The sequence below is a fragment of the Juglans regia genome, chromosome 16, assembly GCF_001411555.2.
Source record: "Juglans regia cultivar Chandler chromosome 16, Walnut 2.0, whole genome shotgun sequence".
NCBI classification, from domain to species: Eukaryota; Viridiplantae; Streptophyta; class Magnoliopsida; order Fagales; family Juglandaceae; genus Juglans; species Juglans regia.
Genome location: NC_049916.1, coordinates 22150039 through 22167129, shown reverse-complemented (window position 1 = coordinate 22167129; position 17091 = coordinate 22150039). Strand labels below are relative to the sequence as shown.

At 37.0% G+C, this 17091-nt stretch overlaps 2 protein-coding genes across 14 annotated transcripts; one reads left to right on the top strand and one right to left on the bottom strand.

The window, feature by feature from the left end:
* Positions 1 to 504: 504 nt before the first annotated feature.
* On the top strand, positions 505 to 13373 carry LOC108980542 (calmodulin-binding transcription activator 4-like). 2 transcript variants are annotated; one of them, XM_035686558.1, is made up of 13 exons: positions 505 to 800; positions 1230 to 1355; positions 1464 to 1579; positions 2113 to 2201; positions 2427 to 2472; positions 3387 to 4044; positions 5538 to 5689; positions 6695 to 6782; positions 6874 to 7097; positions 9360 to 10042; positions 10867 to 11431; positions 11686 to 11979; positions 12464 to 12791. In XM_035686558.1, exons 1-13 carry the CDS (start codon positions 788 to 790, stop codon positions 12503 to 12505), a joined length of 3096 nt encoding a protein of 1031 aa, XP_035542451.1. In that variant the 5' UTR covers positions 505 to 787; the 3' UTR covers positions 12506 to 12791. The 2 variants fall into 2 exon arrangements, with proteins under 2 accessions (XP_035542451.1, XP_018807030.1); XM_018951485.2 differs by lacking the exon at positions 12464 to 12791 and adding an exon at positions 12915 to 13373 and having other exon boundaries at positions 601 to 800.
* Positions 13374 to 14745: 1372 nt separating this feature from the next.
* Positions 14746 to 16635, bottom strand: LOC108980547 (nuclear transport factor 2B). 12 transcript variants are annotated; one of them, XM_035686556.1, is made up of 4 exons: positions 16211 to 16635; positions 15797 to 15846; positions 15659 to 15716; positions 15382 to 15486 (listed from the first exon to the last, which is right to left on the bottom strand). In XM_035686556.1, exons 1-3 carry the CDS (start codon positions 16505 to 16507, stop codon positions 15704 to 15706), a joined length of 360 nt encoding a protein of 119 aa, XP_035542449.1. In that variant the 5' UTR covers positions 16508 to 16635; the 3' UTR covers positions 15382 to 15486; positions 15659 to 15703. The 12 variants fall into 12 exon arrangements, with proteins under 12 accessions (XP_018807037.1, XP_035542449.1, XP_035542448.1 ...); XM_035686555.1 differs by having other exon boundaries at positions 15659 to 15703; XM_035686551.1 differs by having other exon boundaries at positions 15808 to 15846.
* Between the last annotated feature and the right edge of the window lie 456 nt (positions 16636 to 17091).

Here is a 17091-nt window from a genome sequence, read left to right as displayed (position 1 = left end):
ATTTTATATTTTATTTTAAAATTTAAAATATTATATTTTAATATTATTATTGTTTTGAGATTTGAAAAATGTGTATTGAGATTTGAAAAAGTTGAATTATTTATTATATTTTGTATAAAAATTTAAAAAAAATATAATAATGAGATGAGATGAGATAAAAATTTTATATTTTATCTTCTACCAAACCTGCCTTAACTCGTAGAACGAGTCTCCAATCCAATAGTATGTACCCACGTTGTAGCGGATGCTGCCTTGCTTATTCGTACAAACCTCTCCCGGCTCTCCTCGCTGTACATTTTCCAAGCGAATTCCGCTGCAGCCACCGAAAAAGCTGCCCGAATTTGGGTGTTGAAGCGAACAGTTTATTTTATTTTATTTTTTATATTTTTTAATTATTATAAATATTTTTAAAAAAATAAAAAATTTATAATATTATTAAAATAATATTTTTTAATCACTAAATTAAAGAAAAAAATCATTCATGACACAAATTTGGATCCCGAATTCATTTCTGTTTCGAAGCTCACCTGAAGCGACCGTACAGTGTAACAGTAGCGTCGGCATGCGAAGTCATAAATCCAAAATCTCTCTCGAGTTCACTTTGTTTTGCTGTCTCTGGGAGTTTCGGGGTTGAACCGGGGCTGGGCTTTCTGTGTTCGTGGAGTACGGGTCAAAAATAGTATCTCCTATTGAAATGAGTACAACCGTGCTGACGTTTGCTTCAGATGATCACTATTGAACCGCTCTCTCTGCAATTCTTCCAGCTTTATTGTTTTCGAATTTCAGTATGACGCAATCAGGTAAGGCTTATGAGCTTCTTCTTCTTCTTCTTTTCATTCTATATTACTTTCCGATTTATCACTCCGGCTTTCTGCTATTCCACATTTTTGGTGAAATTGCTTTTCTTTGATTGATCACCGAATTTCTTTGTCTTCGTAAAAAACATTTTTTTGGTGAAGAATTTGATTGTCGGTGGTAAAGAACGAGACAAAAATACAGGAAAAAATGGTATCAAATCTGTTACCTGGTAATGATTGATTGGCTCGCTTGGATCACAAAATAGTTAAAATTGATAGACAATCAAGTCGCTAATCTTTATACAGATGAGTATTTCTCTCTTTGTGTCTGTGTTAGTGTTACAAAATCTCAAATTGCATTAGCCAAAATTTTTGCCTTCCCGCTGTCATTTCATTAACATTGTGTGGGTGCTTTTACCCGAGTAAACTCAGGATATGATATTAAAGATCTTTTTCGAGAAGCTCAAACCCGGTGGCTAAAGCCAGCAGAAGTGCTTTTTATTTTACAGAATCATGAGAAGTACCAGCTAACCGAGGAGTCCCCTCAACAGCCAACTAGTAAGCTTCGTATACTTGTTTGGACGATTTATCAACACCTATCTATTTTTTTAAGCCTTGCTTCATATTCTTGGCTGTCAATATTACTGATCGGTGATTCCTGGACAGGTGGGTCATTATTTCTATTTAACAAGCGGGTCCTTAGGTTCTTCCGTAAAGATGGTCATAATTGGCGGAAAAAGAGAGATGGAAAAACTGTTGGGGAAGCACATGAACGACTTAAGGTCTGTTAAATATGAGGGCGCATTTGGTACATGGTTGTGTTATATCTTTGATCTAGCTAATTTTCTCGAGGAGAGATCGATGCCTTTTTTCTTAGATTTAGTTTTTTTAATTTAAAATATCATTTGTTTATATAACCTGGTATGCATTTAGTTGTCTCATGGCTTGTCTTCAATTTTGTTATGTGGATATGAGGGATTGTACAGATTGTAGTGACTCTTTTTAATTATAGTGTATTGCCAAATTTATTGTTATTTGTTCATTTTGGAGATCGGTAATATTTAACTTCTTAATTTGGCTGCTATATTATAGTTATCATAATTTCATTTTCATTCAATGATATTCCTAATGGCTTTTTTTCTTTCTTTTTTTAAAAAAAAAAAAAAATCAGAAGGTTGCAGATGGTTGAATAGTCTTTATTGACGGAAGTCTTATTTTGAGTTTAATACATATGCAGTTACAATAGGCTCTTAGGTTAGTGGAGTTCTTGTGATTGATTCTTTGGTTTGAGGTTGATGTTTACCTTAATGGCTAGGTTGGAAATGTTGAAGCATTAAATTGCTATTATGCGCATGGAGAGCAGAACCCGGATTTTCAGAGGCGTAGCTATTGGATGCTGGATCCGTGAGTAGAGTTTATTTATTAGGACTGTCTGTATATTTCTTCTACCTCTGCATTTCATTGAGTTCTGGTTTTTACTTTGAAAACTTATTTATACTGACATGAGTTAGGGAAATCTTAAATAGGTCTCAAAACTCTAACGTGTGTGTTCTTGTGTGTATTATGTGTAATGTGTCAATTGAATGTATTGGACAGTCATATTTCCTTGCCTGTTATTTTCCTTGGCAGGGCATTCGAGCACATTGTTCTGGTGCATTACAGACAATTAACTGAGGTGAGTTCCTAAATCCTGATTTTAGCCTTCTCACTATAGCTGTACTCAAACATTTGTTGTTACCTTGTGTTGGCCTTCGTCGAGCTGATTATAATGGCTTTGACCAATGAATTGCATTTCCCAGTTAAGTTGTGCTATACCCACTGAGGGAGTAGCCCGATAAATTCTCCTGAGAAGGCTAAATGCCTTTTTTTTTTCATACAATTTTTTTTATATATCCTTAAACATTTAAAAAAAAAAATCACATCATCATTCAAAAATACTTACTTAATCACTAAGTAAAAAAAAAAATTTGTATCAGGACCCATTGTCAGTAGGGATCCTCGGGATACAAAGCATTTCCCTTCCCAGTTTATATTCTTCATTTCGTCTGCCTAGTTTTCAGTGCTCTCAGCTGTTGGTTCCTTTATCCCGTTTTAAAGGACTTGTTTTGCATGTCCATGCATGATTTTAAGCCCAACTGGGCAGAACCGTTCTTTCATGCCCATCATCACCTAAGAAGAGCATCACTTGTTTGATATCATAGAACCAGGATGTGTTGATGATGCTTTAAACTTCTCAATGGGTAGGCAGTACTTTACCTGGTGTCGACCCTGTCATTATCTCTTGTGACCTAAGTGTGTCCCAAGTATGTACAAGTTGTCTGATCTTTCCACAAAGCCATATACTTTATTGTAATCGAATCGCATATATTTTATATAGTCCATTTTAAACTGAAACCAATTAGCATCCTGACTCCCCCCACTCCCTGGGGTGGCCGTTGGGCCCCAATAAAGAAGCGTAGATGTAGGTAGTTCTTCTTGCAAAATATTGATTGCTATTTCTCTGCTTGACTGGTTGTTAATACTTTCATTGTTTGAAATAGAGAGAGATTAAGTTCAAACTGACATAACGGGTTGCATTATGGGTTGTAGGGAAGGCATACTTCTGGATCTGTTGTACTGTTATCTCCAGGATCCTCTTCTACCTACAGTCAGAGTCCTACATCTTATACTACTCAAAATCCAGGCTCTAACTCCATGCTGAGTGACTTCCTTGAACCTTACCAGAGTTCATCTAGTCCAGGCTCAGAAGTTACTTCTGAGATAGCCATAAAGAATAATGGCATGAATGACCTGGACAGGATGAGTAGAACGGGACAGAGAGAGAGTTCTTCTGAGCTTGAGGTTACTCATGCCTTGCGAAAGCTTGAGGAGCAGTTAAGTTTGGATGAAGACAGCTTTAAAGATATTAACCTCTTTGGTAATCGAGGTGAAAGTTCGAATGATTCATATATTCCAGAATATGAAAGGGAGAACTCAATGCAGGATCAATCTGCAGCTTCACTGCACGGACCTGAATATATTGATCAGTGCAATAGGGGACATGCTCTGTTGCGAAAGCTTGAGAAGCAGTTAAGTTTGGATGAAGAGAGCTTCAAAGAAGTTGGTCCATTTAGCAATCGAGGGGAAAGTCCAAATGATTCAGATATTCCAGAATATGATAGGGAGAACTCCAAGCAGGATCAATACTATAGGGGACATGATGGAGTTCAGGATAACTCAAACAACCTTGAGATTCTTCATGATGCAGGTTCCTTTTTTGTGTCTTACATGTGGTGCTTAGAATTGTTTATGATGAATTTGTGTGCGCCTTATCAGGTCTGCTAGATTCTTAACACTACATTCTGCTTGGCTGTGTTTGGTTCTAGTTATATATGTGGATGTACTTTCTGCCTTTCTGGCATCTTGCTCAATGTTGATGATATTTTTTATTGAATCTAATGCGATCTTCTATCTTCTTATGTGTTATCTGATAGAATCATCAGCATGTGCAAGTTCTTGGTCAAGATTGAGCTGCAGTGTTGTTTTTTCATATGTTAGTTAGCATAACTTCTCTGTGCTCTTTTTTTATTTTTTTTTACAAGTAATAAAATATTTTATTCCCATAGGCATAAGCCCAAGTACACAAGACACATACAAAGGAAATACCTACTACTTTCCAAAAACGAAAGGAAAACTAAAACAGATTCTGGAAATTATCTTCCATTACAAAAGTTTTAGCCCACAAACTCAAGTACTAAAGAAAAAATATCTAAGTTCTCCCAATGAATGTTCTTTGTCTTCGAAGCACCATATGAGACAAGAAGGAATCATCTTCCAAACATGAACAGCATTCTGTGCTCTTTTTTTTATAGCTCTCACAACTCAACTCATATCAAGTACCACTAGATCTGGTGTAACACATTGCAGAGAGGTTACCAAGCACAAAAACAAAAGGATGTAAAAAGGTGGTGTGCTATATATAGCCCCATGTGCGTGCTCAAACGCAATAAAGGGGGTGTTGTTGGTTTTTATATAAATCTTGACAATAGTTGACATGCGTACTGTGAATGAAGTTACAAAAGAAAAAGGAATGTTAGAAGTCAACAAACTACGGTGCAAGTGTTTTTAGCCTGGGGAAAATAACTTTACATGAGAGCACAAGCTTTAAAAGCATGCCACTATGCCGGTACTGCTGGCAGAATTAAACAAAAGCAGCATATAATTGCGATTCCCTGTCAAAGAGTATGCTGATGGCCCTAATTTTGTCCGTTTTAATATTCTGTAACATAAAAATTGTTTGGTCGAAATATGGAGACTTTTGAATAGGAAATCAGCATCTATCCTTTTGTGACGAAGCTATTTATTTTCTTTAAATAACTATAGGCACATGAAGAAAAAGAATTTGAAATCTCATGCTTGTCTTGTTTAAGAAAAAACGTTATACTTGCGAGCTTATTAAATCGACTTTCTAGAATTGCCAGGGCAGATTCTTCAGTTTATCTTCATGATTTGGTCAACTCAAATATTAAATTCTGTTCCTTATTTCTTTCTCCTTCTCCCAAAGAATTGTGTGCTTGCATTAGTTTCCAGCTTGAAAAATGTCATAATGTTCTCAAGTTTGCACTTTTAAAGTTTCACACCAATTTTGTCTCAAAGCTTTTGCTTACTTTGCTTTCCCTGTTTCCCCTTTTATTTACTATTGTAAAAAAAACTATAGGGGAAAGAAACCAAGAAAGTGCTGATGATAGTAATTTTCTGTAGGTTACAACGGTAAACATCACAAGCAATCACTTGGGCAAGATTTTGCGGATGGAAGTAAAGGATCTTTATCTTGGGAAGAGGTGTTTGAGTCATTTGACACTTCATCATGTGTTGAGTCCCAGAGAAAACATTTGTTTACGCTGGATGGAAACGTGAGTATTACGAAGAATCTCTCAATGTCTCCTTGTTCACATCTAAGGAATATTCAGTACCTCGGATTTAGTATGAGAGTGCAGTGAATGTGATCCCATATTATCTAGAGAAGGATAAGTTCTTGTTGTTTAAGCCTAAGCTACATTTGGGCTTACATTCCAATGGTACTAGTCAATATCATAATTGGAACCCCTTGAAATCATTTTTTTTTTGTAAGTAAAGTTCTTATGCGAGCAATGTGAGATTCCATTTACCACCTTCTCATAGTAAATCTGGAGTATTACAATCCCCCCTTAAATCAATGACTTCCTCATACAGACTTCTATCAGTGACTAACTCTAATATCATTTGCATCCATACAAGAAAAGTCCAAGCCAAATTTGTGTTCGTACTCCAAAAATATTAGTTAATGTTATACAAAAGAAAGCCCTTGGAATCATCATAAATGGCAAGAACTTTTCTCTCCTAGGCAATGTGAGATCTCATTCACGTATCACCACCCTCTAATACTAAATTTGGGGTGTTACAAAATCTATCATGTTAAATCTATGCTACCATTCAAGTTTTATTTTTTAGTACTCTTTTTCATCTAGGCAGCCTCTATGGACTTTAATGGGCTAACTTTTCATATTTTTTTCTATCTTTTTTCTACTTCTATATAGGCATCTCTCTTGTATACACCCTGTGTACTGAGATGCGCCTTTTGCTTCTATTGTAACCTCTAGTTAGGTGTTTCTCATGTATACTACCTGTGTACCTGGGCTTTGCCTATTTCTATGAATATAACTTCTTGATTACCTATATAAAAAAAAAAAACATCTATGCTCCAATTCATTCCTGGTGTAGTTGTTTTTGGGACTCTAAAAGTATTTATGCTTACCAAAACACATACCATTTACAATAGGCCTTAATGCTCTCTCTCCACCTCTATATAGCATTTGTTAAATGATCCTTTGATTATTACAAATTGTTTCATTTTTACATGTTTTTCATCATTACAACAGGAAAAACCTCTTTCCCTTTCAATGAAGGCACCAAAAGAAGAGGAGCATAGTCATTGGATACATTCCAATGCAGATAATATTGAAAACAGTATGATTTTCTCTATTTTGGATTTTAATTTGACCCTTACTTAGCATCTAGTGAATTTTATAAAGCTTTGACAACGATCATGTTTTACCAGCTTCTCTGTTGCTGCTTAAAGAAGCTGACAACTTCAGATTTCCCACATATCATTCACTCAGAGAAACTCATGAAACTAATTCTGACTACTACACGACATTGTTTGACCAAGGCCAAATAGGAATGCCTCTTGAAGCAGATTCAAGTTTGACTGTCGCTGAAAAACAAAAATTCACCATTCGGGAAATATCCCCAGAATGGGGTTATGAGAATGTGGCCACAAAGGTATGTATCATGTCATTTGATGTCTTTTGTGCTTAGATTTATTATGCTTCTTTTAGTCCAGTGGTGTTGTTTTCAAGGCTGAATATCTGGTTTGTATAAGGGATCCACAATTGATCTAGAACATAAAAAAGCAGGCTGCATCTATCGAGTGGTTAATGGAATCCATATCTAACAACGGTATATTCCTATTTTTAAAATCTAGGTTTTCCAGACTATTCTACCTGGTTGAATGAAGCATGATTAGTTTGATCCTTTTACTAGACTCAGTTTTATGTGGAAACAAAACCTAGGAATCGTTACAGGTCGTCATTGCTAATCATCTTGGCTTTGAATGATGGTCCACTCATTTATATATATATATATATATATATATATAAAGTATAAACACAAACACGCATATATTGATAATGAACTTTACTAAAAGCGCAAAGGGCACAAACTAGGTACACAAGATATATATAAGAAAATAACCTGAGTAGGGAGAATAAGGAAAATGAAAAGACAACATCTAAAACATTGGAAAAGCCAAGACTACTTTGCACTAACATCCAGACACGAGTTTTTAGCATTATGGTGCTTAGCTACCATTGTAATCTCTCAACCTTCAATGGTCCAAGCATTGTGTTCTTCCAGATACCACATTAAACATAGAGGAACCTTCCATGCAGCAATGACCTACATTCTGATTTCTCTAGCAAGCCAACAATTCTACTGCCCTTTGGGGAATCACCTATTCTGATTGGAAGTCGAAGGCTCACTGTGCTTTGGCCACTTCGCAGTGCAACAAAAGATAGCGAATGGTTCCACTATCTTCTTACACATGCAACACCAATCCATCACTATGGTTCTCTCTCTTTTTTTTTTCTTTTCTTTTTTCAGATTATCTGTGGTTAAAATCTTCCCTAATGCAGCTGTCCACACAAAGAAAGCCACCCTCAATAGAGTCTTTTTCTGCCAAATGTCTTTTTAAGGAAAATGAGGATGTATTTTACACAAAGTATATTAGAAGTTCTGACCTCAAACTTCCTTTTTTGGAGGGAACCCACTGGATCTTATCCTCACAACCACCTCCCAACCTAAGGGAGTACAAAAGGTTAAAGAATGAAACATTTAACTCCACTTCCCAATTCTACGCTAGTCTTATAAAAGTGATATTCCATTGTCTCATATCATTGGAGAGCTTTAATAACCTTGCACTGAGGCCTCCTGATTGAGGCAAATCCTGAACAATTCTGGAAAGGCTACCTTCAGTGCTGATAAACGCACCAAAACTTTTACCAAAATATGATCTTAGACCCATCGCCCACATCTCAACTCCATTTCCCAATTCTGCACATCTGATAAAAGTGATTCCACTGTCTCGTATCATTGGAGAGCTTCCAGTAATCGTGCACTGAGGCCTCCTGATTGAGGAAATCCCGAACAATTCCTAAAAGGCTGCCTTCCAGAGTTGATCATCGCACCACAACTCATGCCAAAATATGATCTTATTCCCATCGCCCACATCTAATCTGATAAAACTTGAGAAAATCCCCCGCCCTTGTGTTGTTCTGCACTCCTACACTATAAGACCTGCAAACATCATAGAGCACCAACTCCCTGCATACTATCGTACTTCCACCACCTATTGCCATAAAACCACCATTTGTTTGGAAGCAGCACTAGAGCCATTTCTCATTAGAGCTCTATTGAACACCATCAGATTTCTAACTCTCAACCTGCATGAGGAAAACAGAGTGCAAATCTTAGGCCAGCTAAATGGATGGAACTTGAACTCATCACCAACTCCCCCCTGCAAGAAATCCTTTCGAAGCTTCTCAATGGAGTTTATTGTGCCAACTGGTATAGGGACTAGTGACAAATTTTTCAATATTAATTTGCTATTGGCGGTGTTGAATAAAAACTTGGTTTTACTAAGGTTAAGCATTTTTAATTTCATCCAAATGGATGGTTTCTCTTGAGATATAGATAGCTTAAGGCCCATGGACTTAACCTCCACCTCTGAAATTCCTGAATAACCTCCTCACTTCTTCAACAGGGTAGAACATCTCTTTTAAAGTGGGCATCCAATTGCAAATGCTTTGTTAAATGGATATTGATCTAGCCATGTCACATTTGGTTAAGATCTGATGTCTGACATGCACTTCTAATGCAGATTCCTTATCATATGATATATTCTGGCATAAATTGAATTTGTTGTTGCAGGGTGTTGTTTTGTAGAGTTTTAAGTCTAAATTCTAAAATCCAAGATTCTCAATGCAGGTTGTCATTATTGGATCTTTCCTGTGTGACCCATCAGAATCTGCCTGGGCTTGCATGTTTGGTGACATTGAAGTTCCTGTTCAGATCATTCAGGAAGGTGTAATCCGTTGTGAAGCTCCTTCTCACCTTCCTGGAAAGGTGACACTCTGCCTTACTTCTGGTAATCGGGAATCCTGCAGTGAGGTCAGAGAATTTGAGTATCGGATGAATACTAGAACTTGTACTCATTGTCATTCACAGAAATCAGAAGCCACCAAGAGTCCAGAAGAGTTGTTGCTACTTGTTAGATTTGTGCAGATGCTTCTGTCTGAGTTATCAATGGAAAAAGGAGACAGCTTAGAATCTGATATTGATTTATTGAGAAGGTCCAAAGCTGATTATGATTCATGGAGCTGTATCATAGAGGCTCTATTAGATGGCAGTGGAACTTCATCCGGCATCATTGATTGGGTTTTTCAAGAGCTTCTTAAAGACAAGTTGCAACATTGGCTTTCGTCCAGATCCCAGGAGAGATCTGACCAGACAGGCTGTTCCTTGTCCAAGAAAGAGCAAGGGATAATACACATGATTGCTGGGTTGGGCTTTGAGTGGGCAATGAGCCCTATTCTCAACAGTGGAGTCAATATAAATTTCCGTGACATTAGAGGGTGGACTGCTCTTCATTGGGCTGCGCAATTTGGAAGGTAAGTGAGAAACATGGTATATTTGCTGAACATATCTCCTAGTTCTTGCAAAGCACTAATACTGCAACAGAAAAGGAAAGAGAAAAACATTTGGTTTTTATGCTGGAGTCTTGTTGGATCATTTATCAAGTCTCATAAGCATAGAATTTATACACTGCTGAATTTCATATTCTAGTTCTCTCACTTTGAATATGTGGTCCTAAATAAGAGCTTCTCTCCCGTTTGGGTGGCTGTCCCTGAAATGCCGGACATAATTTTATGGACGTTGAACTTGTGAACTTGTTCATTAGAAATCTAGGAACTTCTTTGACATTTCGCATACCTAGTCAAATGTATATTTGTGTAGCTAAGAACAGGGATTCTGTGGAACCATTGAGAAAAGTATCTCAATGCTTCATGATGTGGAATCAGGGAGAAAGGGATTGCCGCTTTGTATAACTTTTCTATTTTTTTTTATCTTGCATGCCTATAGCCGAAGGAAAAAAATTTGCAGTTCTTGGATGTACTGCACATAACTTGAAGAAAACCAATTTAACTAGTCATAAGGAATAATTATATTGCTAGTTTCATGGTCGAAATCATTGTGAATAATTAAGGTTTTATGCTCTTCAAATAAGTTTGCTTTGGCTGGTAGTGGGGCTGTAGTGTCATTATGATTAAGGGTGATCAGTACGTCAAGAACTTATAAGCAATAGATCTTATCTATATGATGGGTAAGGTGGTTGTCTCTATGTCTATTATTTATCCTGTACCTCGTGTATAATATCTAATGCCTATGTGCTTTCTGAGTAGTAGACCATTTAAATATTGTTCTGCTGTAATAGGGAAAAAATGGTTGCTGCACTTATTGCTTCTGGTGCATCAGCTGGGGCAGTGACAGATCCCACTTCACAAGACCCACAAGGTAAAACCCCGGCATCTATCGCAGCTACCAGTGGGCACAAGGGACTTGCCGGTTATCTTTCAGAGGTGGCACTAACTAGCCATCTGTCATCTCTCACATTGGAAGAAAGTGAGCTTTCTAAAGGCTCTGCAGAGGTTGAAGCAGAAATGACTCTGAATAAGATCTCACAGGGGAGTCTCACAGCAGATGGCGATCAGCTTTCCCTTATAGGTACCCTAGCTGCTGTTCGGAATGCAGCTCAGGCTGCTGCACGAATACAATCAGCTTTCCGTGCGCATTCTTTTAGAAAACGGCAACAGAGAGAAGCTGTTGTTAGCATAGATGACTATGGTATCAATTCAGATGACATGTCAGCTATGTCAAAGCTGGCATTTCGTAACTCGCGCTATTACAACTCAGCTGCATTATCTATTCAGAAGAAGTACCGAGGTTGGAAAGGTCGACAGGATTTTCTAGCATTTCGGCGGAAAGTGGTGAAGATTCAGGTATCACATTTTCTATATAATATAATAAATCTAATATACAATCGCATGACATGCTGGAAATTTGGAATTTTTCTGTGCTTTAGTAAGATAGATATTATTCCCTTACGTTTAACAACTTGCATATTGGATAACTCAAGGATATATGAAGTATATCTTTGCCCTTTATCAAGATAACTCTGAACCATTCGTATTCCTTTTAAATTATGAAAACCTTTTTAATTAGTGTATAGGTTTAACTTTTATTGTGTTGACAGGCCCATGTGAGAGGTCATCAGGTAAGGAAGAGTTACAAGGTGATTTGTTGGGCTGTTGGAATTCTAGACAAGGTTGTCCTACGATGGCGACGTAAAGGAGTTGGTTTGCGAGGTTTCCGGAATGAGACAGAGATTATTGATGAGACTGAAGATGAAGACATTCTCAAGGTGTTTCGCAAACAGAAAGTGGATGTGGCTATTGATGAGGCTGTCTCTCTGGTGATGTCCATGGTTGAGTCCCCAGATGCTCGTCAGCAATATCATCGCGTGCTTGAAGGATACCGGCAAGCTAAGGTAAGTTGGCTATAAATCTTGAATTGGCATAACTTCGATCCATCTAGTTTTCGTATAATCTGAAATCACTAAATATCAGCCTCGAGTTCATTACTAAATATTCATCAATCTAGCAGTCGACAACATTTAGAATAGAGGCAACTATATAGCAGGAAATTAAAAGTTATTATTCATTTGTGCATATAATTAGTTAGAATAAAATAGAAGGCACCAGCATCCAATTTTGAGTCTACAATCAGCCCATAGTCGTCTCAAAGGAACTTAAAGTTATGATTCATTATGTGTATAATTAGTGAGAGTAAGATAGAAGGCACGGGTATCTAATTTTGAGTCTATAATCAACCCATAGTCGTCTATCACCAGAACATAGTCCCAACACTTCCCTTTTAGCTCAAATTTGAAGCCTGTCAGGAAGTCTCTACTCCTTAAATGAGCTTTAAGGAGTTGAATCAGTTGCAAGTTGTGATTTCTTTCATTTGGTCAGGATGGGCTGTTTCACTTGGTGTCCTGTTTTGTTTCCAGCTGAGATGCATGCTCTGTAGAGAAGGTTAATTTCTTCTCTCTGTCCAAAGCTCATAAGGCTGGTTCTGTGTAGATTTCCAGTTGTATGTTTCATCAAGTTATGATGTATGTTCTATTGGATTTGGATGCAAATCCTATTTTTGGACTTGTACAATTGAAGATGCAAAACGATTTATTAATGATGAGTGGATACTTTAGGAGGCTCTCTATTCTGTATATTTCAGAAACCAGGTGGATGAATTCTTTTACAAACGTCCTTCAATTGACCTGAGAATTGGATTAAGATGACTACAATTTTTAAAGAAATAGTCATTTTTTAAAGTTTAAACCAACGATTGTAATCTATTCATTTTGGAATTTGCATTTGCTTGTGTTGCTAAGACGTACGGAATTTCTTTTAACAATTCATGCAGGCTGAACTTGGTGGCACGGGCAGTGGAGTGGGATCAACTTCTCTAGGTAATATATCCGGAATGGAAGACGACGAAGATATGTATCAGTACCCATAGAAGCATCTGTTATATCATCCTAACTAATATTAGGTTGACCCATTTTTTAGTTTGCTAGATGATTTCCTGATTTAGTTTGTACTTAAATGGTCTGGATTTCGCAGTAATTGGAAAGTAACTAAAGAGCTTATGCTGTCGCATGTAAATGCGTAGTGTAATCTATTATCTGTACATGGCTTGTAAAGGGGGGGGGGGGGTTTGAATGGATCTTAGACTTTAGTTAAGTAAATCTCTTCTCTCTCTCTCTCTCTCTCTCTCTCCCCACATCTCTCTTCCTTTCTATGATTTCAATGCTCTTCTTTGTACGGCTGCTTTCACTGTAAGGTTAAATAAATTGTCTGCGAATTGTGCCTTTTGATATTATTCTTGTTTTCCGCAAGTGATACCATCCCTACCATGTGCCCCTCTCTACTGCCTTTGTTGCATGCACGGTTTGAGACTTCAATCTTTTATATCCAAGAGATCTCCATCTGTAGTGAGGCCGAGCTAATACTGTTTTCCCTTAAAAAAAATGTAATTTCTGTTTCTGTTTTTTCTTTTGATCAGTATCCATTACACTCCTATTTTTTTAAAAAAAGAAACAACAACGGTTTCATTGTAAGAGCAGCAGAAAAACCCAGCCTTTGAGCATATGCTATAGGTTTACTGGCCACGTGTCTTAGGGATGGTTTTCTCCTGCTTTCCTGAATAATAGTACTCCTCATCGCTCTGTCGCTGTCTATTCTATACATGTTAATCCCATTTTTCTACACGAGTGGATGCCGCCCCACTTTTTTTTTTTTTTTTAATACATTTAAATATTAATAAATAAAAAAAAATACACCAATACACTTAAAATTACTTATTTAATCACTAAATAAAAATATATATATATTTTTTAACCAACGGTCAACTACGACGGTACAGTTGGTTGGACAGAATAGTTTTTTCCTTTTTTACACGTCCGCATCTCTTTATTATTTATTTTTAATCTCTCTTTTTATGTTATATTTAGCCAAAAAAATAATAATAATATAAGTATTACAAATTCTGTTCATAATATGTTTGTGTCGAAGTAGTGCTTTTTCTTAAATTAGATGATGATGTTCTACTTATTTATCTGCCGAGGAACGCAGTAGCTTTCTGGTTCTACTTATTCTTTGGTCCTATTCCCAGACCACCAGGTTGGTTGTCCCACGCAGATGTCTGTGTGGGATCTTTTGAACATCATCATCTAACAGTGATGGTTTCCTCATTTCCCTTGCCAATAGGTGATCTCAACTTATCTGTTAATAGTTTATGAATAATAATGAAGTAATTTTCACTTACCAAACACAGCCTTACATTGACGAGCACACCATACGTATGGAGAGTCCCAAACTAGCGACAAAGATTGATTAGCAAAGTGCATTCGAACTGACATAACATCTGAGATCACCTCAATATCTAAATGTAACTTAAATGGTGAAAATCAATGAAAGTCTTGTTTGATATGAAACCAAGAGGGGTAAGGTTTTTAGAACAGTACTGCAGTTGGGTCTATATTGGCTGAACAAAGCAACTAGAGTAAACAATGCTTCCTTCAATTTCATCTGTTGATGATATGCTCGGAAGAAAGAATCTTGATTTTGGTATAAATGTTGATATGTTGACTTTAATATCTTGGAATTCAGTTTGCCGTAACTGTTGCATTCCTTTTTCTGCTAATCAGCGTCATACCACCAATCATTTTAATACAAGTTACTAACAAATAATCTAAACGCAGAAACCCATATTTGCAGCTCATCCAAGAATAACACTACATTTGGTACCAGCCAAAGCTTGGGAGAAGCAGTTAAGACGAAGTAAAAAGTGTTCTAAATCTCAAACGCAGAATTCATTCAAACAGTTGTGCAAAAAAAGTATCTTCTACTTGAACAATCACAACCAAGAATCTCACAAATTTGGGACAGATAAGCTAAATGAAACATAATAACTATCCAAAGAGGACCCACTTTCCATTGATATGTCTAGAACTGACAAGTAAACAAGCTCTAATCCACAGGATGTTCTGGTCACATTTACGCCATTTGTTGAATTTTGGTCAATCATGTCTTCATGCATAGTTCAAACGGAATATGTCATTCAACACATAAAAGCTTCCTTGAGGTGTTGGCATCAAATGGAACATCTGGGTGCAGAAAGCATGACAAGGAATTTAGTTAGATAAATAATAGCAATGAACGAAGGACAGTGCTTCTCTTAACGCACGCATCCACTCAAGGAGAAGGTGCCCATTTGAGCTTAGATACTGTTAGCCACGGGAATAAAATAAATCTCTCAATGTCAATATCCAGGAACAAAACTACATACAACATAAAGATACAGCACATGAAATTTGCTTCAAAGAGAAGATAGAAATCATCCCAGGTTTGTATCTTTACTCCAAGCACAAAAGTACCTCTCATTACTTATCAATAAACAGAACACTCGTTATCATGACATTTATGCCAATACTTTCATGTTTCTTGGACAGAATTCTTAGAAAAATACACAACAAGGACAAGAAGTTCATCGAGAGAAATACACTACAACGTGTTTCCTTCACATCTTGTGCCAATATCGTTGGCATAATCATCCGGTTCAGAAAATCACAAAGGCAAAAAATCGAGGGCGACGCTGATAATGATTCACTTGAAGGAGGAGGAATGTACTGCTATTAAGGAAGATCTGCACTACAAATGTAGACTAACATGAAGGCTAAACTAATTATGCTCTTACGCCCCAAACACTGGCACAATCAGAATATGAAATAGTAAGATAAATACCAATAGGATACAAACAAAGCACGAGATTCACCAAGCAGTGCCACCAAACCCTAGCAAAGCAAGGCAATGAAGAGATCAAAACAGTAAATATTGACTACAAACATCGCAAAGATGCAAAAGGTTCTTTGACAAAAAAAACGTAGATCTATCAAGAGCAAAATCAAAATCAAATCCGATTTGGCCGAGAAAAACCCAGTTTTTTAAGTGGACCTGAATCTCAAACCAAAAGCCAATCCTTAATCGTCCCATGTAGATATGCGCAATATATACAAAATGAGAACAACCAACAACAAGAAGAATCAACGATCCTTGGCTGATTAGCATCGGATCGATCGGGACACGCCTCGAAAGTTTAAATATCCTAAGAGGATCACATCCAGGTATTAGGAGGAGATCATGTGTAGAAAAGAGAACCTGGCTGAACTTGAGGGCGTGCTGTTCGCCGGCGAGCTGGAGGTTGCCGCTGACGAAGACGAGCATGCCGCCGGCGGGGCCAGAGGGCTGGCAATCGACGGTAGTGATGCCGTGCTGGCACTGCTGGAAGGGGAGGCTAGTGAGCTTGGCGACGATGTTCTGGGAGCCTTGGGTCTTCTGGCCCTCGAAGGTCAGCATCGACTCGTCCTGGTAGAGGCTCACCAGCCCCGCACGGTTCGCATCGAACGTCGAGTAGTAGTGCTCCACGAATGCTTTGGCCAACTGGTCCGGATCCATCTCCACCGCACCCGAGCAATGCCCCGCCTCCAACGCGAAAAACAAGAGAGCTAGAGAGAGAGAAGAAATGCTATGTATCGCAGAAGGGAATTTCGAGTGTTTACTGGACGCTCCTATTTTATGGACCCTTCTTTTCATCTATGGGGCTAATAAATAAATAAATAAGAGTATAAAATATAAATTTTATATTTTGACGTGGTACTCTAATTTAAAAAATTTAAAAATTTAAAATAAAATAGCGACGAAAATATAAAAGAAAAATATGAAAACCTTAAATTCCTTCTAAATAAAAGAAGATTTCTTATTTTTTTAATAAAAAAAACATATATATATTTAAACATGTAAAAAATCATGGTATAAATTAAAATGTTTATTAAACATATTGAAACACTTGTTAATATATATATACACATATAAATTTAAAAAAGTAGCATTTTCTTCCAATATAGTATTTTTCAATAAACAGTGTCCGCAACTTAGGACATAAAACGGTATAAAATGTGTAAAAATATCTTAGAGATGGTTTGGATAGTAAGTTAAAATAAAAATTAAAAGTTGAATAAAATATTATTTTTAATTATTAT